The sequence below is a fragment of the Arvicola amphibius genome, chromosome 1, assembly GCF_903992535.2.
Source record: "Arvicola amphibius chromosome 1, mArvAmp1.2, whole genome shotgun sequence".
Lineage (NCBI taxonomy): Eukaryota > Metazoa > Chordata > Mammalia > Rodentia > Cricetidae > Arvicola > Arvicola amphibius.
The window spans coordinates 47,677,301-47,702,133 of NC_052047.1; the positions used below are offsets into that span (position 1 = coordinate 47,677,301).

General features: G+C 48.7%; 1 protein-coding gene across 1 annotated transcript in view; it reads left to right on the forward strand.

The window, feature by feature from the left end:
- The first annotated feature begins 3,819 nt into the window (after nt 1–3,819).
- The window catches only part of Sel1l3 (SEL1L family member 3), a 112,269-nt gene continuing 91,255 nt past the window's right edge, over nt 3,820–24,833 (forward strand). Inside the window, exons 1-2 of the mRNA XM_038323371.2 lie at nt 3,820–3,989; nt 17,174–17,744. Coding sequence (XP_038179299.1) covers nt 3,912–3,989; nt 17,174–17,744 — 649 coding nt within the window. The 5' untranslated portion in view covers nt 3,820–3,911. The remainder of the gene's footprint in view (nt 3,990–17,173; nt 17,745–24,833) is intronic.

Genomic DNA, 24,833 nt, shown 5'->3' on the forward strand with positions numbered 1-24,833 from the left:
GCTCAGGTCCTCATGTTCACCCGTCGAGCTGGAGCCGTCTCCCCACTCCAGGACTCCAGGACTCCAGGACTGTCTATTGTGAACTGAGATGATCTGTTATTAATGGGTTCGATGCTTCCCAATAAAAACAGATTTTTACTACATTTATCTATTTATTTGGGGGGGTATGCAGCATAGTATGTGTGCAGAGGTCAGAGGACGGTTAGGAATTGGTTCTCTTCTTCCTCTGTGTATGTCCTGGGAGTGTACTTGGGTTGGCAGGCTTGGTGGCAAGCACCTTAGCCTGCTATGCTGCTGAGTCAGTGTCTTATGTTTTCTATCCTGGGCTTTTGTTCTTGATCCTCTTGCCTCAGTTTCCCAAGTGCTAACTTGACAGACATGCACTGCCATTCCTCTTCACCTCCCCAGTTCTTTGATTCATATAAAAAGCCTTGACGTTTTGATAAAATGATGTTGACAGAATACAACGTATTTTAGATCTTTTTCTAAATATCTTTCTTCATTACGCTTCTAGCTGGCCAGTCGCATTTCCTCAGATTTTGCTGATCTGAAAGTGCCTTAGAATTTGAGAACAACTGGTTGAAGGGTAGTCCCTGCAGATCTCAGAGATGGGCAGGGTTTTTTTCAAAGTGGGGCTATCGTCTTACTCCTCAGGGTTCTAGATCTTGGCTTCCTCTCCCATGGGGTCACTTAAATTCCCTTGACTGTCTTGGTATCTGTCAGGATTGGGTATGGATTTGCTCTCCTCTCCCTGTCTCCTTAATGGGGAGATGATAAACTTTCTCACACTAAGGAAGGCCCAAGGGAGGCCAGATTCAAACAGTCTCCTCCTGGGGGCCTTTCGATTTTAGTGGAGTATAAAAGCTTAATCCAAACCAATGAATTCTGATGATGGAGTTTGAAGCCCTTCCACAAGGCAATGGGGAAAATACATTTGTTTCCAAACAAAGGGCTTTCTTCTGAAAGTCACACCCTTCAAATGATCTACTAGAACAGAGGCAAGGGTAACAAGTGATTGTGTCTTCTGGACCAAAAGGTCACTATGAGACTTCCTGACCTTTATCCTCCCCTTTCCAATATAGTAGTCATCAGGCAAACCATTTCATTCCCTGGGCAACAAAGTCACTAAGTCTTATTTTAGGTGAGCAAACTGACCAAACTGTGTTTAGGTCAGTTTTCTGAAGCATGCCCATTGCCCCTGATGAAAATGGAAGGTCCCGCCCACCTCTGAATTCCTAAAAAGTAGGTTAGTACTCAGTGCTACAGAAGACAAAGGAATGCATAGCTGGATACTGAGTGTTACACTTAGAGCCACTGAGCTCCAGTGGGACACCTCTGCGTGGACTATACTTGGGGAAATGCAGCTGCTTAAAGCTCACAAAGCTTTGGAAAATGTGCCCCTAACTGCGAGCCACATGGGAGACTATTCACTTCCCTAAGGATAGGAGTCTGGGCCCACAAGGAAGGACAGAAACTCTGGAGGAATGCCCGGGAAGACAGGTGGACACCCACAGACTGTCTTGCCTCTGACACCCCCTTCTCTTATACAAGCCAACATTTCTCCATGTACATATATTAACAGTGCCATGTGGTGGTCGTTGCCTGCAGTCCCAGCCTTCAGGAGGCTGAGGCTGGAGGATCTCAAGCTCCAGGCCAGTGTGGGTACATAGAATCATGACCTTGTCTCAGAAAAGGAGAGAGAGAGAGAGAGAGAGAGAGAGAGAGAGAGAGAGAGAGAGAGAGAGAGAGAGAGAGAGAGAGAGAGAGAGAGAGAGAGAGAGAGAGAGAGGCAGAAAAAAATCTGTGGAGTATTTTTTTTCTTTTGATGGAAAAAATACAGATGGGATCTGGGACAAAGCCACCCCATCTTTTGTTCCCTTGGACACTAAATGGAATAAATAGTTTCCTGCATCACATCACAGAGAATTTTAAGTGCTTTGTTTCTGTGGAAGTGGGACAGGGATCCTGGCAACATCTGTCAAAGCTCCCAAGTGCTTCATTGTGCTTGCAGCTGGCTGGGCAGGCAGAGTCCTGCCTGTAAGCCCATGGCTTGGAAAGTGAGGCCTCCCTGATCGGGCACTGTCACCCACCTGGAAACTCAGGCACCAGGAGACTTCTCAACCCTATACAGGACCCACTGAGAGATCTCAGGGCCACTCCACCACCTAGCTGCTTTGCTCTCCCGGTGCCTTTGACCGAACTAACATCTGAGAGCCTTCCAGCTGTGATCGGGGTATCAGGGGCCTTACACAGGCCCACAAACTCATAGGTGACTTAAGAAGCAAAAACCAACAAAAGAGACCCAACTATCTGCTGATATCCCCAGCGTGCCCAGGGCCAGGATAACCAACTCTGGGCTTCTTATCCTCATCCTTGCCCAACCTCACAAGCCTGGCCAACAATAGTGACTGCTCCTCAGGGAAAGGACAGTGTTCTGTGACTCCCAATCAATTAATACTTCCCATCCACACAAATCCACACCAATGCCAAAGGGACAAACTTTGCAAGATGGACTAACTAATTCACAGCACTAGCTGTTGTCTCCACGCGCCCCAATATTTTCTCAGCAGCAAGACAGCCAAGCAGTTACCGGAACTACAAGGTACACCATGCCCTAAGCTGCTTGCCTTGTCCCCAGGTCCGTCTCACCTATGTCTGGCTACAGAATCCGCGTCTACTAATAGTCCCACTCTGTCTCCACAAAGTCTAGGATGTGTCCTGATTTTTTTTTTTTTTAAAAAAATCTGTTTGTGCACTTCAAGGGCCTCACCCCCTTTCATACTGGACTTGAGTACGATTGGACTGGCCTAATTAATTTGTTTTCTTCTTGGTCCAAGTGGAAGCTGGAGCTCGAGGATGCAAATCAAATACAAACCCGCTCTGGGCACCAATACTCCGGACAATTAAAACAAAGAGCGCTGTGGCAGCAGCGGCGGCACCGCACAAAACCCTGAGGAAACATCCAGAATGTGTCGCCAATCAGGTGGCAGGGTGGGGCACAGCCTGGGCTCTAAACAGCAAGAAAGAAAGCGGCCCCAAGCCTTGCAGGTGGACAGGTGCAGGTTGGCAGGGGTCAAAATCCAGCCCAAAGGTTTAGAAGCCAAGCAGTTGTGCGGATAAACTCTAAGGAAGCACCCTCAGCCCCCGCCCTGCGGGAATGGCGCCCCGGCTACAACCCCACCACCACCCCGGGCCCCCAAGCTACCAAACAAACCCCACTGCTTAGTGCCCGGGCGCGAAGTGGGAATGAGCGGCATGCAGCAGGGTGGGCACGGGCGGGAGATACCGGAGGGAGCGATGGAAAAGGAGGGGAGTTAGGAAGAAAGGACGCGAAGGAAGGGGAGAAAGTGGGGAGAAGAGGAGGTGGGGGGGGGGATCGTGGACTGCAAGGGCGCGGAAGGGGCGGAGGAGGAAGCAAGAGAAAGGGATGGGGGCGGCCGAGAGCCCCGCGGACCCGGCGGCGAACAGCGGCGCGGGTGGGGGGGCGGGACCACGCGGTCCCCACCTGCGTGGGCGCCCAGGGCCCCTAGGGGTGGACGCCGGGGGCTGGGAAGGAGCGACCGGGGAGGCGGGCTGGGCAGAGAGGCCGAGGGAGGGAGGGGACGGGACTGCGAGCGGGGAGGAGCCGGCGCTCGGCTGGGGCTGCGGGGGCGGCGGCGGGAGCCGCGGTGGTGGCGGCGGCGGGTCCGGTGGCGGCGGCAGGTGGCCCCGCGCGCGGCGGGCCGCCGGCCGGGGGCGGGCGGGAAGGTGGCGCCTCGGGCGGGGGCCGGTCCCTGCACCAGGTGACCTGTTCCGGCCCGGATCCGGGCGGCCTCGCCGTGCAGTGGCGCGACGCGGGGCTTTGGTGGCCACGGCGGCGGCAGCAGCAGCAGCAGCCCCCGCCGCTCGCGCTCGGTCCCCGGGCCTCAGCCATGGTCCCCCCGAGCGGCGGTGTCCCCCTGGGCCTCGGCGGCCGCCCTGCAGGCGCGCTGCTCCTTCTCTTCTACCTGGTGAGCGCCGGACCCTACTCGGGTCCTTCCTTCTGCCCGGGCCTTGGGGACAGGCGGGTGGGGTGGCCGCGGACCCCAACAGCAGGAGGCGGGCACGACAACGCGAGTTTTCTCTCTTCCTTGCCAATGCGCCCCGGGCGCTCCCAGAAGCTGGGATAAGTACCCGGGTACGCGGACTGGACTTGCCGGCTACTCTCGTTGGAGTCCATTCCTCTTCCTCACGACCTCGCTGAAGACCAGGGCCAGGTTCCCCTAGAGTACCCTTCTTGTCCTCAGTGACACTGGACCCTCCCTATCATGCATTCGTCTCCAGCCCCTCGGAGCGTAACTCCCTACCCTGTCCCCACCCATGCTTGGCTTTTCATTCACCTTCTTGAAGCTTCCTTCCTTCTTGTCCCCAACTTCTTCTTCTCCTCTGCCACCCACCCCGTCTCTCTTTGACTTTTCCCTGGGTCCTCCCGACCCGGAAGGTTCTGTGCCACCGCACCTCGCATTTCCAGACTCTTCCACTCCTTGGTCACTCCAGCCAAGTTGCGGATGCCAGAACAAAATCTACTTCTTTGTACCACGCTTACCGCCAGAGTGGTGACTTTAGCTGCGTCTTGAAACGTTGTCATTTCAGAGCTGCGTTTGGCTTATGCACGTCAGTTTGCAATTTGTACACTACTTGCCTGCTGTTAGACTTACGAACTAGATGGCAGTAACCTATTTTAAATACTAGAGTAGTTAAGACCCAGATATTTCTCAGCTCTTTGGATGACTCCCTTTCTCCCATTTGTTCCTGAGTTCCGAGCAGTAGTATATTTACAGAAGGCTACACCTTTGCTGCCCAGCCTACCTTATGTTCCAGGATCCTGCTGAAAGCTTGGGTTATCTCACCGTATATTACTGTAAATAAATGAAAAGGAAAACGCTGAATCATGAAACTGATGTAATAGGAAATTCACAGAATGCTTAAAAAACGAGCAATGCCCTTGTCCAGAACCCTGTTCCATGTGGCATGGGCAGTGTTTGGAGTCTGGTCTTCTCGAAAGCTCAACTGCTTGGAGATGCTGACAGGAACTGGAGTTTGGGTTTGAGGAAATTTGTCACCTAACCCCAGTTTGCTGTTCTTTTAAACACTCTTTGCTTCTTGGCCATCTCATTTTTAAAATCAAGTCAGTGTCAAAATCCATAATAGTAACTGTGCCCCTCTACCTGTTGAGCAATGCTTGCTTATATGTGTGTTCTAGAATTCGCCAATATCAATTTTTGTGGTTGGGCTTACTTCCTATTTTTATAAGAAGTTGCCAGGTAATGGGAATGATTTTCTTTTTTGCCCGAGGGATGTTATTATTTAATATTTATGCCATAGGGTTACAGTACACAGACTCATAAATAAAGCTGCCATGACAAATGACAGGGTTTTCATTTAAACAGATGATCCTGCATACAGGGCACTGCTGGTTAGCGTAGAAACAGAATTTATGTAGTTGAGCAGTTCATGAAAGATGTCCATGCCGGTAATCTGGAAAGTTCCACGTGTGACTCTCAAGGCCTTGCCCGGGGCGGGGGTGGCTTTTTTTGTCAGCTGATGAAATCAGAGTAATACGTGTAAAACCCAATGGCTAACGTGGTAGAGACAGAAGGTGGATCAAGTATAGATGTTCTGTGCTCACCAAGGGGGGTTAGAGGAACAGACCCAAAGGGGGACAGGATAGGGGAGTCAGAGGGGCCGGAAAGAGAAGTGGTGTGGTAGAACTGGCGCATGGGGAGCAGAGCATGGATGGATGACGTGGTGGTTGTTGAAGGGGTGGATTTGAGGACATGATGGGGAGGAGGGCAACTGTCACCGTCCCTGCTTCCTTCTGGGGGACTTATAACATCCTGATAACAGACATGAATAAGCAAGAAAGCCGTGCAACACTGCCTGAGAGGGGTTTGCCCACCTGAGGAAGCCCAAGCTGGGTTCCAGAGGAGGCCTCCGTGCTTTGTTAGAAGGGCCCAGCCCTATGCTGATGGTTGTACTCTCCTGGGGTGGACTACCTGAGATGTTTGCCAAAGGTGGAGCCTCTAGATCTTGGAGGAGCTTGGGGTGTGAACTGGGGGAAATATAAACCTCTCTCTCTCTCTCTCTCTCTCTCTCTCTCTCTCTCTCTCACACACACACACACACACACACACACACACAGGGAGGGAGGGAGGGACGGACGGACGGACGAACGGACAGACGGACGGACGGACGGATGGACAGAGGAGACCGGGAAGCAATGAAGATGCGTTATCATGTGGGTTCTCCTGGAGTGCTAACTGGAGGAGCTGACTGGTTGGGAGCTAGAGGCAGGCAGGTGGAGCAGAATGTGTAGCCAGGAGCTGGTGGTGAAAGCCATTCCAGAATTGAGAAGCCATAACAGCTTCCATTGTGCTAAGTCACGTGTGGTCACTGCCTAGTATTAATCTCAGAAACACCCTTTGTGAGGCAGGAGCTGTGAGGATCGCCGTTCTGAGGACAGAGCAGTCTCAGAGAGGTTAAGCAAGCTGCTGCAGGCCACACAGACAACCGGAGATGAAGCTCAAGCACCTCCTCTCCAGAGCCTACTTTGACCTACACTAGCCCGTTGGCTTCTGGATGTTGCTTCTTATGGCCCATTCCCCTCTTGCATAAAATTACAGTCCATTAGCAGAGCTCCAGCAATTAGCAGCTATGGTGCAACTGTCCAGGATGTGAGGTCATGTCTCAAGTAACCTAAAATATACAAAGCAGGAAGGACAGACCACAGAATAGAAGCAGGATATTAAAGAGGAAGAAAAAAAAGTAAACTCAGAAACTATTTGCTATTGGTAAAGGTGAGGCAAAAACGGAGGTGCAGCCTCTGAGCATGTATTATTGTGTCCTAAGCAGATGGTGACCAAGCAGTAGGCTGCACTACAGTGCCAAATCACGGATGCCTTGGGGGTCGTTCCTATTTTATATCAGCCTGCCCACAGGCTGGGATGCAAGCAGCTTGATGAACACTCCCTTCCGGGGAGCCTGTCCCCTAGATTCGGGGTTCCGAGGAAAGGCACCTCCCTTCTTCATCAGCTGGGACAGAGTCACAGGAGTTCTGTGGCTGTAGCTAGGATACTGCCGGAGCATGAATCATTGAGATGAGGCCTGAAAGACAAGTCAGGAAGCCATGTCAGGCAGATTTCTGAAAAAAAACGCTGCCTGGTTCCAGTGACTACCAGAAAATCCTGAGGTCACCGAAGGGCAAGATGCAGACAGCCTCCAGGGAGAGTGAGGGCCTCCAAAGCATAAGGTTGAATTGCTTCAGCTGAAGTCACTGCTACAGAGAAGTCTCCTCACAGGGAGGGCTATGCCCCACAGAGTGACCTCTTGCTGTGTCCATACACCGCCAATGCTTCCCCTCCTCACCTTACCTTGCTAGAACAGGGCCTAGTCCTGCCCTTGACGCTGGGCTCCTAGAAGGCAATTCTGTCTCTCTGAACTCTAGTCTCAAATGAATAATTTTTTTCCTTAAGTGAGAAAGTAAATCTCACTGTAGGCAATATTGATGTCAGCTGTATAGCTGAAGTATTCAGCGTGGACATTTGGGCTTGTCAGACAACTAGGGACAACGGAATAACGGGACATTAGCATCACAGATAGATGGAGAGATCGTTAGCAGACGGCGGCTATGATAGTCTCGTACCGGAACCCCTGTAAGTGCGTACATCCCATCCATTACCCATCTAGGAATATTCATTATCCTTTCACGTTGTGCGGCACAGGATATAAAAAGTTTAAGAAAAAATGTCAGGGACCGTCAGCTTGGGGAACTGTGGTTATGGATATTTGAAATTCAGAGGTAACCTTCAAATTTCAGATCATTGTCTTGACTCTCCCATGCTGTGGCCCCCTGTCTTTTGCCCCCTGCTTTCCCTGGCTGCCAAGAGTGCAGGAGCCATAGGAAATGTGTAAGAGAAGAAATAAAGAACCCAAGCAATTCTCTGCGATGATGGATCGACCGAGCGAACCATAAATAGCCCAGAGTGAATTCAGTTACTCTGTCTGTTGGCTTGTCCTGTCCCTCGGAGGGAGGAACTGAAGGAAGAGGTTGAGGAATTGCTGACGAGGTTCTGCCTTGGCAGCTCCTGCCTCCTGTCCTACCTGGAGAATGGCTTATTCATGCTGACATGTACACACACCCAGGCCCACATGTCACTGTGTGACAGACTATCTTGTCCCCCCCAAGATCGACCAGAGGGAGACTTGTTCCTTCCCACTTCTAAGATGAGATGCAGAGGTCTCCAGTTCTCCTGACCTTAAGCCGAAGGGTAGAGACAGCAAGTCAAGTGAGCTGAGGGTATCATTTGGAGTGTTTCTGGAAGGCAAGAGACACGAGGCTAGGAAGTGAATGAGAAAAGAAAAAAGATTGACTGCACCTGCCACAGTGGTCAGCACACAGTAGGCCCCAGGGAAGCAAAACCAAGCCAACCGTGTTTGTCCTTACAGGGTCTGAGTCAGAACGGAAGCGCGGGCTAACTAGTATTAGGGGTTTCTCTTACACAAGTAGAAATATTGATCGCTGTCGGGATGGCGCATCTCTGGCCGGCTCTGTCTGGGAATGGACAACGCTTGACGGGAAATGTCTCCCCAGACAGATCTTGATGGTGAAGACCATGTTGACATCATTGCCCGTTCTGTGTAATGGCATGCTTTGTGGATAGCAAGAGGATTTTTTGCTTATTTAGTCAGCAGAAATTGGACAAAATGGGACTTTCAAGCCAATACAATTGCGTTTTTGACCTATGAAAGTTTGATCGAGGCAGTTTGGGAAGAAAGAATTCTGAGCCAAGGACGTCTTAGGTGATGGATGGAATGAGCGGGCAGGAACGAGAAAAACAGACGTGATTATTGTTTGCGTATCTGATCTGCTCCCACACACTGGTAAGTGTAAATGAACTTCCTGTGGAGAGAGTGAATGATTTTAGATTTCCCCATCCCTGTTCATTCCTTCAATACCTAGTGGACCATGTAGAGAAGAAAGTCAGTTTCCCAGCTCTGTGGAACAGGGCTATTTGAGCAGAGCCACTCCTTATTGATTTGCTTAAAGGAATCAAAAGCACTCATCCTAAAAGAAGTTTAGCCCATGTGGGCAGTTTTGTTTCTTTGCCCAGAAGATATACGGACTCATCTGTCCTCGATGCCCAGGCTGAATCAATAAGTTCAGGTTTCTAACTTGGGGTCTTCTATCATGAACAAGCATTATCGGATCTATTTCATTTTCTAAAAATGTTACAGTACACAATTATAAAGGCAAAAACGTTTCTGTTTTCTGACTGTGCATGGCATTCTCAAATCTGACTTTGATTGGGGCTTCCGCCTGCCGGAACCCATTATCTGAGGACTCTGGAGTTTCTTCCCAGCCCCGAGCGTGCAGAGCAGATCTTTAGTTTCTGGAGTGGAACATTGGTATGGTCACTTACACAGCATGATATGAAGGGGTCAGGAGTGCCCCTTCCCACCCTGAATGCCTTGCTCAGAGCCACAGAGCATTTGAGCTGTGTGTGGTTTTGCCTTTTGTTTTTCTCTTTTCTTTTATGGCATCATCTCACAAGACTGGAACCCAAGCGCGGGGATGTGGTTCTATCATATTGTCATATTAACAAGGTTGAACGCACCAGAGGAACCAGAATCCAGCATGAATGAGGTGGGGGTGGGAGTGGGAAATTTCTTAATCCAAGAAATAGGTTTTAAATTTTTCTAGAGGCATGGGAAAGTTCCAGGTCATAGAGCGGTTATCTGAAAGGTCAGGAGGGGGAGCGGGCTGTGAGAGCCTACCCCAAATGGTCCAGGTGATGACACTTCTGCAACCTCTCAGGTTCCTTCGGCTGGCAGTGCTGATGTCAGGAGCTTTGCAGACGAGGCCAAGGAGGCTGAGTAAGGGTAAGTGATTACTAGTGGTAATCACTTATGGGAGAACATGGGACAGTGAGGAAGGCCAGTGTCCTCTCAAGTTTGGATCAGATATTTTGGTGTCTAGGTACCTGCCAAGGCTGTGAAGCTGTAGCAGGAGATTGACCACCAAAACACCTGGCAGGTGCTCTTTCCCACCTGCATTTTTTTCTTTCAGGAAACACACAATTCCTACTGTATGCCAAGGTCTCTTTTAGAATCTGGAGATGTAACAAAGATATAGACTCTGGCTTAGAAGTTTCTGGACTAGAGAAAATGTAGGCAGGTCTTTTAGTTTATGTTAATGTGCCCTGGCTCAGGAAAATACCTATGAAGCCTGGACACGTGTCAGGCCTGAAGCTGGAACTCTTCAAGTTAATTGCCTTATTTTCCTGGCAGGAAGCAGCTGACAACCACACACATGACTTGAGCCAGGAAATCAGCTTTGGCTTAATCAATATTTAGAGTGTGATGTGTTACTAATCGGTGTTGGTTTTGCACATAGCAGAGGTAGCCACAGCTCATGGTAGAGCAGCTGCCCGCTGGGTCTTCTCCAGCCCGGAAGAGGCCAGCTTCCTTCACTGCAGAGATGTCCCAAAGACGGAGATCCTAAGGGATCTCAGAGGACGTGGGCCAATGCTCTGCACGTGACACATGGGGTGACTGTAGGATCCTCTCTGGGGCTAGCATATCCTTACTATATTACAGAAATGGCCTCATCCTGAAGTCCTTCTTACACGCCAACTGCCACCACCCTTCTCCCTCTTCTCAAATAAGCTATCTCTCTGCACAGCCTAGCATCAGGGTCGTATCCAATTTGAATCTTTTCTGAAAGAAGCCATAGCAGGATGTCAACACCTCTCACCTGGGAACCTTAGAAAAACACATAGTCAAGGCTCATCATGCCGGGTTGAGTCTTTTATCCCATCTCTCCCTTAGCAACTCCTTTCAGGGCTCAGCTTCTATCACTCAGTGCTTCTGAACTGTGTCTAGGAAGAAAGCTTGGTGGTTTAGAGCAGTGGTTGGCAAACCACAGGCCAACCCAACCAGCGTGCCTGTTTGTGAGCAAAAGTAGCATGGGGCAGCAATTTCCTTCGGTTGTATGTCATCCTGTTGGCTCCTTTCCTGCCACAGTGAACACATATGACCCAAGGTGAGTCAGTCTTCATATTCCATGGCTTTCAAGTCCCTGGGGTTGGACCAATCAAGGGTCAAAACTGTTGGACGAACAGTTGCACCTGTACTGGACATGGACAGGTATTATTGTTGTTATTTTCTGAAACAGTATAATACAGCAAATATGCACAAAGCATTTATACAGCTTAGACATAAATCACTTAAAGACCATTTGCAATGTATAGCAAGGAAGTAGGGAAGATGGCTTAACCAGTAAAATGCTTGCCTCATAAGTACAAGAACCTGAGATCCATCTCCAGAACACATGTAAAAACAAGTTGAGTATTGACCAGGCATGGTAGTACATACCTTTAATTCCAACACTCAGGAGGCAAAGGCAGGCAGATCTCTCTGAGTTCAAGACTAGCCTGGTTTTAATGAGTTCAAGGCTAGCCTGGTCTACATAATGAGTTCAAGACTAGCCTGGTCTTAATAAGTTCAAGGCTAGCCAGGATGACTTAGTTAGACTTTATCTCTAAAACATAAATGACCAAAGAAAGCCAAATGTATATGATGGGGTGTATTTTCATTCCCAGTCCTGGGGAAGTGGAGACAGGAGGATACCAGGGGCTTGTTGGCCAGCTGGCTGAGCTTATTTTGCAAGTTCCAAGCCAATGAGAGAGGCTGTTTCAGAAAAACAAAACAAACAACAACAACAATAAACCCAACACCCGTCACCCAAAGCAAAACAAAAAACGCAACCAAACAAACAAAACTAAGGTGAATGGTGGTTGTGGAACAATAGCTAAGGTTGTCCTCTGGCTATCACGTCCATATGCATGGACACACAGCTGCATGCATGTGCTCCTGTACACACAGATGAGGATGTGTTCGTCACAGTTACCCTGTACTGTGTAAGGTCCCCAAGCATCCACAGATGTTCTTATTATTGGGGACTGGGAACCAGTGCCTCTCAGAAACTGAGGGATGACTGGTTTTTATCATGTGGTCATTTTTTAAATAGAAAAAGCCAAGTGATCTCCAATCTGGAATAGTACCATCTGTAGACAATTCCAGCCATATCTATAATTTTATGTTTCGTAGTCACCACACTGGAAAAAGTAAACAAGAACAGGTATGATTCATTTTGATATATTTTAATTTGTTATACCCAAGTATTATAATTTTGACATGCAACCAGTATAAAATCATTAATAAAACCCTTCACAGCCTTTTGTTAAATAGCGAGGCTTTGGAATTCAGGGTCTGTTTTGTTCTTCCAGTCTGTCACAGTGGCTGACCTGCCTCCTGACTCTCATGCTGGAGAACATATGTCTAGGATCTGCATCCTTTTATGTTTGCTTTTGCTGACACAAGACTTAGAACCAGATGAAAATACAATCATCTTTGTGCGAATATCCAGACATTTTCTTTGAAACAGAATTTGGAAGGAAAGCCCTGGAGAGGTGGAGGGTAAGGTGTGGCTCCACCTCCCTCAGCCACAATGTAACAAGTGTAACATGCCAGGCAAACCGTGGCACGCTGCCCTTATTAATGCAGAAAAGTGTGACGAGCGCATTTTCAAGCAATCAGATGTAAAATAATGAACTGGGTTATTAGGAACCATACTTTTCAGGGGGAATCAAATGGCTTTCCTCCTGCATTTCTGTTTAAAAGAGAGTTCTCTGCTTTTAACGTTGAAAAAATGTGCTAGGAAAAAAATAGCAAGAAAACAGGACCTGGTGAGTTTTTCAGAGAGGCATGGAAAGACTGAGATTGGGACTCGTTCTTTGGAAGAGAACACGCTATGGTGTGCACTGTACCAAGGCAGGCCCCGGACACTGGGCCTTGTCTGGCTTCACGAAGTGAACAGCTCCTTGCATGGATTTCCGTGGGGAAATATCTGGGGCATCACTCAAGCATAATATGCATTGTCCACCTGTCTGCTGTTCTTCTGACCAAGCTCCACAGGCACCAAGGACTGTTGGTGGAGCACGAGTTCTAATTGGTCTTAATAAATAAAAACCCAGAGTCAGATATTAGGGGGTGACAGCTGAGAGATCACAGAAGCAGTGCAACCAGCCACTAAAGAGATCTTTTACCTCTACCAATGCTCAGATTGAAGGAGCAATCCTGTCTCTACTAATCCTCAGACTGTATCCTTAGACTGCATCTGAGCTCCTGTCTCTTCCTGCCTTATATTTCTTTCTCCATCCAGCCATATCCCTTCCTGACTCTGCCTCTCTAGTACCGGGATTAAAGGCATGTGACTCCTAAGTACTGGGATTAAAGGTGTCACCATCTCCCGGCCTTGTTTCTTTTTTAAAATGGATCAATTTCAGGTAGCCCAGGGTGGCCTTGAACTCACATAAATTTATTTACCTCTGTCTCCCAAGAGTTGAGATTAAAGTTGTGTGTCACCACTGCCTGGCCTCTATGGCTGACTAGTGGCTTAGCTCTGCCCTCTGATCTTCAGGCGAGCTTTATTTGTTTGATTACAAACAAAATATCACTGCAGTTGGCTTTTGGGAAATTCTTTTGGGTGTTAAATGAATGCATTTTTCCTATGGACCAACACTGGCTCATCTATTGTGCAAAAGGAACAGGTTGCATCCCAGAGTTCCCAGGCAGCAGTGGATCTGTCTTACTGTGATATGGTTTGAGGTGGGCATTGTGTTGGTGGGTGGGTGGAGGTGAAGAAAGAACCAGGTTCCTGGCTGGGCTCTGCTAGCCCACTCTAGTGGGGTGATGTGAGAGATGCAGCAAAGTGCTTGCTGTCTCATCCTCTGCACAGTGAAGGACAGGACCAGCCATCACCAAGGGCTCTCCTGCTCCACTTCCAGCTACAAGATTATTTTTATGGTTATCTTTAAGTGGCAAAAAAAAAGATTATTTTTATGGGTGTTTTCTTCCTGTAATTTAGCCATAGTAAGTAGTGCGGGAAATACGCCTCTCCCAGGGGGGTTGGGCAGTTTGAACTGTCCTCACTCCTTCCAGATTTCTTCCCCCAGGTTTCCATGATGAACGCGAAGGAACGGCCAACCCTTCCTTTTCTTTTCTGCCATTTGTGGACCCTCACTAAGAATGCAAAAGCTAATGAGATAGCAACCCCCCCCCTCTCTCTGTGTGTGTGTGTGTGTGTTTTCTGGCCACTTCGTCCTTCCATGGGAGAAACTGATGCTATGTGTATTCAAGTGATTCTTTTTTTACACCATGTATGGCTTTGTGTGCTCTGTAACCCACTTTATGAACCCACTTAGAAAGGACAAGAGGATCCAGAGTTCCAAAGCCAAAGTACCATTCAGAGACAGTCCCCTCCTCTGTGTGTGAAGATCTCGAGTCTCTTTGTGGCTACAGAGAGCTCCAGGGTTGGAAATACTTAGTTTACGTAAGCAATGGACATCTACACCTTTTCTCTTCCGCTGAGACGGGCAGTGCTGACATAAACCTGTAGTTACATCTTTTCCCACAGATCTAGTATATCTGTAGGATAAATTTCTACAAGTGGGGTTGTTGGGCCAGCGGATGACTGCGCTTACCCTTTCGGTAGGCATTGCACGATTGCCTTGTAGAAATGACCGCCACCAACAGCCCACTGCTGTTCCTCCCCCCACTGCAGCCAGGGGAAGATGAAAGCTGACCTTGATCTTGAGGGTCTAATAGGTTAAAAATGCTACCTCTGCGTGGCTTTAATTTGCTATTCTGTTCCGTGAGTGGGGCCTTACTCATCACTGAGTTAGGACTAGCTCCTTATATGTCTGCTTGACAGTCACTCTTACCCGTGTGCGTGGAGTCCAAAAGAAAACCTTCCACAGAAGCCTGCATGCAGAGAGAAGAGTTCTTGCCCTGGGCTGCCACTCACTGTTCCCCAGAGCCAAATGCTCTCTGTCGTCTCAGGTTCCCATGGCTGCTTGCACCTCTGCCATTATTCTGTTCTCTGGCCAAGCCAAGCTGCTTTCTCCTGAACCCTTGGGTTCTTCGCTACTTGCTCCGATTGTGTCGTTAATGCCACTGTCGGCCTCTCCCTTACATTGTCGCCAGAACTTCTCCTCACCCCTCAAAGCCCAAATGCAGTGTTATTTCTTCCCTAAGCTGATCTAGACCCCAGCCAGTTATGCATGTGGTGCTGATCTGCATTGGGCGTGTTTGTGGTTTGCTCAGCATACGGCTATGTTTTGCTTTGCTTTGTTTTCTTGTTTTGTTTTGGTTTTGGCTGCTATTGGCAGGTGTGTTTCCCTGATGCAAGAATTCGGTTCTCTGCCACCTTTGCTTCTCTATGGCTCTAAGCCAGAATGAAGAAAGGAGCCCCTTCTCTTTCTTTGTAAGACCAAAGTAGTTTTAAATTATTAAGAATTATATTTATTATTTGTGTGTATGTGTGCGTGCGTGTGTGTGTGTGTGTGTGCATGTGTACTATGGCATATGTCTGATAGTCAGAGAGAATTCTGAGAGTCCGTTCTTTCCTTCCACCATGTAGGATCTGGGATTGAATTCAGGTCATCAGGCTTGGCAACAAGAGCCTACGCCTACTGAACCATCTTGCCACCCCCTTTTCCCATTTTTAAGGCAAGGTCTCATTTTGTACCCCTGGATGGCTTGGAGCTCGTTAGGTAGACCACACTAGTCTCAAACTTGCAAGATCTTTCCACCTCTGCCCTCAGAATGTTGGGATTAGAGACATGCATCGTCACAGCTGGCAAATGAAATGGCTTTTCCTCTCAAACTGTGATACAGTATTTATAAAGCTTGCTGTTTGGAAGCGCCGAGTTCGGTAGTGTTGAGTAAGCTCACATTCTGCACAGCCACCACCTCTCTCTGCCTCCAGCACGTTCTCATCACCTTGCAATGAAACTCTAACATGAACCACCCATCTCCTGCCCCCAGACTTTGGCAGTCCCTTTTCCATTTTGTCCCCACGGGGCTGACTCCTCTACCTTCTCCTGAAGTGCCTCATACAGTACCTTCTGCTTTGTGTTTGTCTTATCTTACTAAGCATATCTTCAAGGTTCGTCCGTCTTATGTAGGGTAGTGAATCCCATTCCCTTGTAGTGCACTTAGACCGCTCTTCCCGTCATGGATGAACACTTGAGCTGCTTTTAGCTGTCAGGGAGAGTGTGGCTATGAATGTCAGCATATAGCTACGTCCCCAAGTTCTTGATTTCAACTTTGTAGGTATATTTGGAAGAGGACTCATGGGATCAGACCACATAGTTCTATTTTTCCCCCTGAAAAACAGAAGTGGCTTTAGTTTTACCTTAGGGTCTGTGCCAGTTTAGATCACCACCTGCAGGGCACAGAGATCCCAATTTCTCCACACCACCACCCATGCTTGCCTTTTAGGGCTTTTTTTTTTTCTTTCAGTCCTAACCATCAACATGGGTGTGAAGTGGTCACAGTGACCTTGTTTGCTCTGGACACCTGAGTCACAAAGTCATGTCAGGAAGGGCTCAGCTAGCTGTAGTTCATGATCTCAGACTCACAACTTGCCTGCATTTTGTAAGCAAGCTCCTCAGATTTCTGGAAGACAAGCACCAGGGAGGGGAGGACTTGGGTACTTGTAAAGAAACAACCAAGTAGGCATCCTGCTAGAATTTTTCTGTCACATCATGTATAGTGAAGCAATAGGGCTGTGGTCCAAGCTTGCCAGTGTGGAGCAGCAGAGACCTCCGGCTGAGCCACCAGCCTGGCAGGCTTGTCCTGGCTTCACACTTACAAGAGATACATACACCAGGCTGGCCTTCTTTTTATGTTTCCTGGTGATGCTTTTTCAGCTTCCCTGCATCCCTTTGATTGACAGTGTCTGGCCACCATTTGAAGTAGCCGACCCTTTTGCTATTACCTCTGCCAGGGACCAGCCTTGTCCTTCAGAAAGCCTGCTTAGGACTGGCTGCCACATAGCTTTGAAAGCCAGATTTTGTTCAGCAGATGTTCCTGAGCCTAGGAGAGAGGCCAGCGTGATCCGGTCTTCATTTGCGTATGTGTGTTGGTTTTTTCCCAGTCTAATAGTCATGCTTTTGACATCTCTCACTGCCCAGATTCATCGCCTTTACATAGACCTATAGTTTTTAATGCCAAGAAAATAACAATTTCTGAATGTGTTAATAGGATGATATTTTAAAGCATTCTGTATTGCTTTCTCTCTCCTTTTCAGAATTTTGTGCCATCTCTGGGCAGGCAGACTTCCCTGACGACGTTGGTGCTGCCCAGTGCCGAGCAGGGTGCAACGTACGCAGACTTTATTTATTTTACTGCCTTTGAAGGGAGCGTGCGCAATGTCTCTGAAGTCTCTGTGGAGTATTTATGCTCTCAGCCTTGTGTTGTCAATTTGGAAGCAGTCGTCTCGTCTGAGTTCAGAAGTAGCATCCCCGTGTACAAGAAGAGGTGGAGGAACGAGAAGCATCTTCACACCAGCAGGACACAAATAGTGCACGTGAAGTTCCCAAGCATTATGGTGTACAGAGATGATTACTTCATCAGACACCCCATCTCTGTGTCCACGGTGATCCTACGCGCCTGGATAACTCACAGGCACAGTGGCGGGGGCTTGAATGTCCGAGGGGAGGAGAATTTGCTGCATGCCGTAGCAAAGAATTACACCCTGCTGCAGACGGTCCCGCCGTTTGAACGGCCTTTCAAAGACCATCAGGTGTGCCTGGAGTGGAACGTGGACTATATTTGGAGCCTTTGGGCCAACAGGATCCCCCAGTGTCCTCTGGAAAGTGGTAGGTCACTTGCCTCATGGCAGAGCCCAGTGCCGTCAAATGACAGCAGGCGCACATTCCTTTCATAAAGTACGTGTGTGTGAGTGGGTTTGTATGTGTGTGACTGTGTATGTGAGTGTGTGTGTGTGTGAGTCTATATGTGTGTGAATGTCTGTGCATGAGTGTGTGTGTGAGCGTGCATACATGAGTATGTGTGTGCGAGTATGAGTGTGTGCTGCTGTGTGAGTGTGTATGTGTATGTGTAAGTGTGTTTGAGTGTATGTGAATGTGTGTGAGTGTGTGTATGTGTGTGAGCATATGTGTGAGTATGTGCGAGAGTGTGTGCGTGAATATGTATGTGTGAATGTGTGTGTGTGTGTGTCCCATAGACATCAGAGCACAGGTTTGCATGAGTCATTTCTCTTTTTCTACCATGTGGGTTTGAGGGATTGAATTCAAGTCGTTAGGCTTGGCAGCCACCACCTTTACCCACTGAGCTATCATGCCAGGCCCCGAAAGCAAATTCTTTAAGTTAGCATCAATAAGGCAAGGAAAGTGGAGAGGTCCATTGTGTCTGTCATTTTGAATTTGGGGACAAAAGCGAGCGAATAAAAAAATGAAAGAGAGGAGAAAGATTAAGGGGGAATAAGGAAGAAGATGAAAGACAGAAAGGAATCAAGGGGCCATGGAAGGAGAGGAGGAAACCTTTGAGAGCTTCTGAGCTGCTTCGAAGCAATAACAAAGACTGGCTCCCCAGCAAGCCACACAGCTTTCGTTATTTATAAGAAAAAATGTTCTATCCTGGAGGAGATGAGAGAGACCCCCAAAAGCAATCCTTGTGCCTGATAGGGAGGTTGTGCCTCGGGGTAGCAGCTTGTGGCTGGGGCCTGCCACTTCTGAGTGTGTAGGCAGAACTTGCCTGGCCTCTGTTTCCTGACCTATAAAACAGGCTAATGGATCCTCCCCTCGGAATCAAGCAATGTCTACTGAGTCCATCGCCAGTCCTCAGCACCAAGCCGCCGCACTGATGGGCGAGTCTCAGTTTTGCATTTTATCCTAATTGCCATGTGTAACAGCCCATACAGAATCCATAAAGAGGCTCCTGGGTCGTTCCTCAACATCCCCTCCGCCTCAGGACGGGAGGTCTATGATGTTCCTCGTCTGCCTAGGATTGGGGATGGAGTAGACTCAGCATTTGAAATGGATTCTGTTGCACCCACAAATTTCAATCTCTGGGCTAGGGAGTGGGGCTGGGCTGAGGACTTTGATCTTGTTTTGACTGTAGCCCAGCCCCCCAGGCTGGCTTGGCAGGTGCATGAATTCCACAGCCCATGACAACAGACTTTCCACAGTCCATTCCTCATACCTAGTCTTTTCCAGATCTGCTATGGGAGAAGGTGACTTAAGGACATGATTCTATGTTCTTCCTCTAGTGACATGCTTTTTCTCACCTTTGAGATGGGACTTTTGGATAAACAGTAGCTGGGGTAGTTTCTTGGTAAGGTTCCAAAGTGACTTTATATAGAATAAAAACGTGTGCGTGTGCGTGCGTGTGTGTGTGTGTGTGTGTGTGTGTGGCTGTATAGGTCCTCAGTTCTTGCTGAATGCATTAAACAGCTGGCATCTTGAAAACTCTTTATTTTACTCTAATTGTAGAGTCACAAGAAACTGTACAAATGGTAGAGAAAGTTCTTTGTGCCACAGCCCAGCTTCTCCCATTGCTACTGCATTCTGTAATCACAGCACAGTATCAAAACTAGGGAACCAGCGTGATTGAATATTGTTAACTGTAGACTGAATTCAGGTTTAATAGTATTTGCATTTCTCTCTCTCTCTCTCTCTCTCTGTGTGTGTGTGTGTGTGTGTGTGTGTGTGTGTGAGTGTGTGTGCATTGTGGGAAGAGCTGGGTCATTAGATATCTGGAATATGGGAGCTGTGTGCCCCTTGCTAATGGGTGCCACCCTCCTCCAGGCAGAGCCCTACGCCAGTGCCTATCTGGACTGCCTTCCACACGGATTCCTAATTTGTCAAGCAGAAGGGAGTACAGGGCATACACAGCCCGGTTTTGCTTTGCCTCTGACTTCATCAGGGCTTAATGATTCCATTTCATGTTTTGCAAATGTATATATTTCTCATTGAAAAATGACCAAATTGCAAGCAGGACGTCTTGAAATGAAATCATTTATAAACTGGCTCATTCTCAGGGCTCCCTGAAAATGGGAGCTGCCTTTTCTTCTGTCATTCTTGCCCTGCTTGCAAGGCCCAGGAATGGCACAGTGGGCATTTTCTACCTGCCTTCTTCAGAACATTACTTTTGGTGTGAGAACCAATCTAATCAAATCATAGCACAGAGGAAAACCTTTCTTAGGAGTTAAAAATCTCTGCAAATGGAGGCGGGAGTTCCTTGCCCTCTCAAACCAGCTCTGCACCTGTAGCTATGATTTGTTTACCAAAATGAGTCCATTTTACCTCTCCCCTTAAAAGAGAAGTCACCTGAATGAGAAGCAGCCAGCTGTGGGAGGTGCTTCGACCTTTGTTCTGGATGAGGCTGTGGGCTGGGGCGGGGCTCTGGGTGGGGCCCGGGGTGGGACCTGGGGGCAGGGCCTTGGGGCGGGGCCAGGCAGGATTGGTGGCTGGGTGGGAACGTTATTCTTAGCAGGGCCCTTCTCACTTGCTTTACAGCCCCACAAGGGTCAGTTGAAACACAAGCCAGTATCAGGAGACCCCCTCTGAGCTTCACCTGTTAAGTCTGGGCTTCTTTATAAACCACAGTCCTGTTGATTCAGGGCTTGGGAAGCGGTTTCTGAGTCAGGCATCTCATGTCCTATATGGTCTTGCCTCTGAACTTCCGTCCCCCTATCTGGGCTCATCTTTTTTGTTGTTTGTGAAAAGACTCGAACTCCCCGTGCCTGGGTTTTCCGGGAGAATGGCTGAAGTCCCCACTGCTGCCAGCTTAGCCTGTGCTCAGTGATAGGACTGAGTACCCCCCAGACTCTCCTCTTTGCCAGGCCCAGGCTGGGCTACTGGTTGCACTTTTGGTGGAAAACTGGCAGGTTTTCATCCGGCCCTGCTGAGCAAGCCCAACCCAGATCAAAAGTTAACAGCCTTCAGATGCGTTGTGCCAAGGCCTGGCCGTGTCCTTCTACATACCTGTCCCTGCTATGTTCTGGCCATGGAGCCATAGTTGGTTGGGCAAGAACTTATTGTCTTCTCTTTACCTCGGGGAAGGGATGGGCATTATCCCTTATGCCCCCTGTGTGTCTGATGCATTGCTAAACTCACTGAAAGAATCAGCCACCTGGTGGTGGGGTGGAGTGGAAGGTTAACATTCAGGCTAGCCTGGGCCACCCTCAGAACACCTCTCTGTCACACCCTATGGGGAGAGTCCTTCAGGGCTGTTGGCTACAGTTTCAACTGTATATGACTTGTGTCCAATCTCTCCTTGCCACGTGTACTCTTGGCACTGTGGTCTAAGTCCCCACCCTCCTGGACTCTGGCCATAGCCTAGTGGTGGCTTTCCAACTTCACCCTTGCCCGTGTCTCTCCAGGCCGCCTGTAGCCGCCTGTGCAGTACAGGCTGGCCACCTCATGCCCCCTTTAAGACCCTCATTCTGCTGCTCGGGATCAAGCCACTGTTGTGTGGCTCTTGCTGGCTTGATCTCCTGGCATGCTTTCCGCCAGCCACATGAGCCTGCTTGCTTCTCCCTAAACAGACCATGTTCAGCCCCACTTTGGGACATTTGAGTGACAGATCTAACATGCTCATTTCCCAAATCTCTGTCCAGCTTGCTTTCTTGCCTCTTTTATGCCTTTGCTCAAATGCCCACTTCCCTGACCACCTGGTCTGAGCTGGTGTCCTTGCCTGGCATTATCCCCTCAGTCTCCTCTATAACCTACATTCACTGGACCCTGTAATTAAATACCTATATTTTCTGGTTTCCCATAGACCGCGATAATGCAAACTCCTGGTGCTATGTTCCAGGGAGGACCATACTGTGACAATATCCTAATATCCTAACCCCTGTGGAGGGCAAGGAGGTGCAGAGCTAGCCCTGAATCTTCCTTTGGCCCCCTGCAGACAGGCCTACAGGCTGGAGCTTCCCGGGTGGCCTCTGAGAGGCTAAGGCTGCAGACTCCCAGTCGTTTCTCTTGCAAACTCACATACTCACGTGCCTCAGCTCTGCCTTAGTAGGCTGAGGCTGACACTCCCACTTTTATGTCTTCCTAATTCCTTTCCTTTGACCTAGAAGAGCCTATTTCCCTACAGCGTCTCAGCCAGCCCCACCAGCGCCATCAGCATCCAGCCTTACCTCCCGCCACCGCCCCCATGTTTCCCTCCCGAAATCCTCCCTAAACTTTGACAGCCGATTCAAATTGCTGCTTCCCTTTGTCCCGACCCCAAATATCCATGTATGTTCATGAGCGTGTTTTATTTGCACAATCAGAAATTTCCTCTCTGACCTCTGGATTCCCAAGCCCTTGACGAGTACCTCTCCCGTGACGTGTATTGTGTTCAGTTAAATGAAACAAAGGCTGGCCAGGCCTCTATGGACTACTTTCTTCCCCTAAGCTGGAAACTCATGGATGGAGACCTAGTCCTTCTCTTGAAAGTGGCTGTGTGGGAGACAAACACAGCTACGGCACAGCCACAGCCACTCTCCAAGTCCTTGTCATGTGCCAGACACTGTGGGAAGAATCCAACCGCTCTTCCCAACACTCTGCCTTCAGACTCGCTGATGAGGAAGTGGGCTGGAGTAATCCAATGACCCATCTCAGGTTATACAGCTATTAACTACTGGTCTAGAAGGCTGGATCATTTGCCTCCCAAACTTCATATTTAACCCTGGGTTATACAGCTGGCTGGGGTTGTGGGGTTGTTTATTTATTATTTATTTATTCCATGTCATTCACCTTGGACAAAGCCCCTGTGTGTTTATTAGGTGCTCCACTGGGGTTTTTTACAGGGCAGGTGACATTGGACAGGGACCCGATAGACAAGCACAGCTTTCACAGTCAGAGGACTAGAGGGGAGGCCATGGGACGGAAAAGAACAAGGGGAAGCATAGTGCTGGGTGGGGGAGGGGATTGTATGACAGGGTGTCATTCCTCCATGGGGGTGGCAGGCTGGCTTCTCACACCTTCCTAAAGCATGGGGTCAAGAAGGCTCTGGTGCTGAGTCTGCCCTGTGAGAAGGATCATGTCAGCTGACTGCCGGCATCTGCCCTGGGACGAAGGTACAGATTTGCAGCGTGAAGTGTGTTTGAAGCGCTTACTTGAACTTGAAGGCAGAACCTCAGGTGTGAGGGAGGTTAGGACCGGGCTCTGAAGATTTTCAGGTGCCACACTAACAGTAGGAAGCCTTCTGCCCTGGGTTCTCCGTTCATGGCAGTTCTTGAGGTCTCTGATAAACTCTCGGGCATGATGGACGGCTCCTTCTCCTTTCAATGAAAGGCCATCCTCACATTTAATTCTAGTGGATCCGAAGTATGATACTTTGATTATATTTGTTTAGTTATTTGGGGTGGGGAGGGGGCATGCACATGCCATGATGTATGTGTGTATGTCAGAGGACAACTTGGCAGGGAGGATGGTTCTCTCCTTCACCCTGTGGATTCCACGGTTGAAACTCAGGTCATCAGGCTTGGCAGCAAGCACCTTTACCTGCTGAGCCATCTCACCCCTTGAAAGTTATGGTTCCTTACAAGGAAATCCCATTACAACAAAATTGTTCAAATTTGAGTCCGACTGGAGCCAGGCTTGACTTGTGTTTGCGGGAAGAGAAACAAAACAAACTCCCAAACAAACTGTATATGCATCGGGATTATTCAAGCCAGTGACGTGATGATCCATTTTTAATTATAAGCTATATATTTGGACTTTTAAAAAACTACAGACTGAGTCCCCCCGTCCCCAGTTAATCACAGTAGTCTGTATTTCCCAGTAATAACACTAATTAGTGCCTCGCCTCTGCGTTGCCCTTTACAATGTACAAAACACTTTTTCCAGGCACTTTGTCTCATTTAATCCTCGTAACAGTCTCATGGGGAAGACGGTATTATTCTCATCCTCTTCTTAATGAAGGGGAAAAACAGAGGCTCGGAGAGATTATTTAACTGGAGTCTAAACCTCCATCCTTTCGACTTTGCTATGCCGCCTCTCTGAGATATGCTAATATAGCCCTAACCCAGGTTCTAAATTAGAAGACTTTTTTCCAAGTTGAATTTTTATCGATGTGAATCATGTTGCCTTCACCCACTGGACTTCGTCTCTTTGAAGCGATTGGGCTGAGCTGAAGAGCCTCAGAGGCCCGGGGTGGGGAGGCCACTGGAATGCGGCTGCCTTCTCTCTGCCTGCATGGAAATCTTCAGGGCCTTTGTTCTCGCCTTCCTTAGCTGCAAAGGTGGTACACGTACCTGGTAAAAAATTCAAATCGTGGAAAAAGGTTTAGCGGGAAGACGTTCCGCCCACCCCAGTCTTCTTTCTGGTCCTTTTCCCAGAAGCAAACTCAGTACAAGCATTTCTTGCTTCTCCTTTCAGAATAATCCCCTGCACATAGAAGCATTAAGTTTAGCTCCTTGTCTCCACAAGCAAATGATAGCCCGGGAGCGGCTCTGCCTTACGCTCATTAGCGACAGAGCAGAGATTTTTCTCCATCAGGCCGTGTTACTTGGCCCTGTTCTTTTTGACAGATCCTTAGCATCCCATTGTCTGATAGTCTATCACTTATTTAACCTGTCTGCTTGGATGGGCTTGCAGGCCAAGTGTGTGTGCCTGAGGGTGTTTTGTGTGTGTTTGCGTTCACGTATGTGGGGATGCATGTACCGGCGTGTGCACATAAAGAGGCCAGAGGTCATTAGTAGGGGTCTATTACTCTCATGAGCCTTTTGATTTGGCTAGATGTGCTGGCCTAGCAAGCATTTGGCATCCTCCGCGTTCATCTCCCAGTCCTGGGTGATGCCATACCTAGCTTTCCTTTCTTTCTTTTCTGCACAGGCGTGGGGAGCTGAACTTGGGTTCTCATGCTTTTGGAGCGAGCAGTTTACTCACTGAGCCGCCCCAACCTCCACACGGGGCTTTTCTTTTCTTTCTATTTGTTTTTTTTAAAACAAT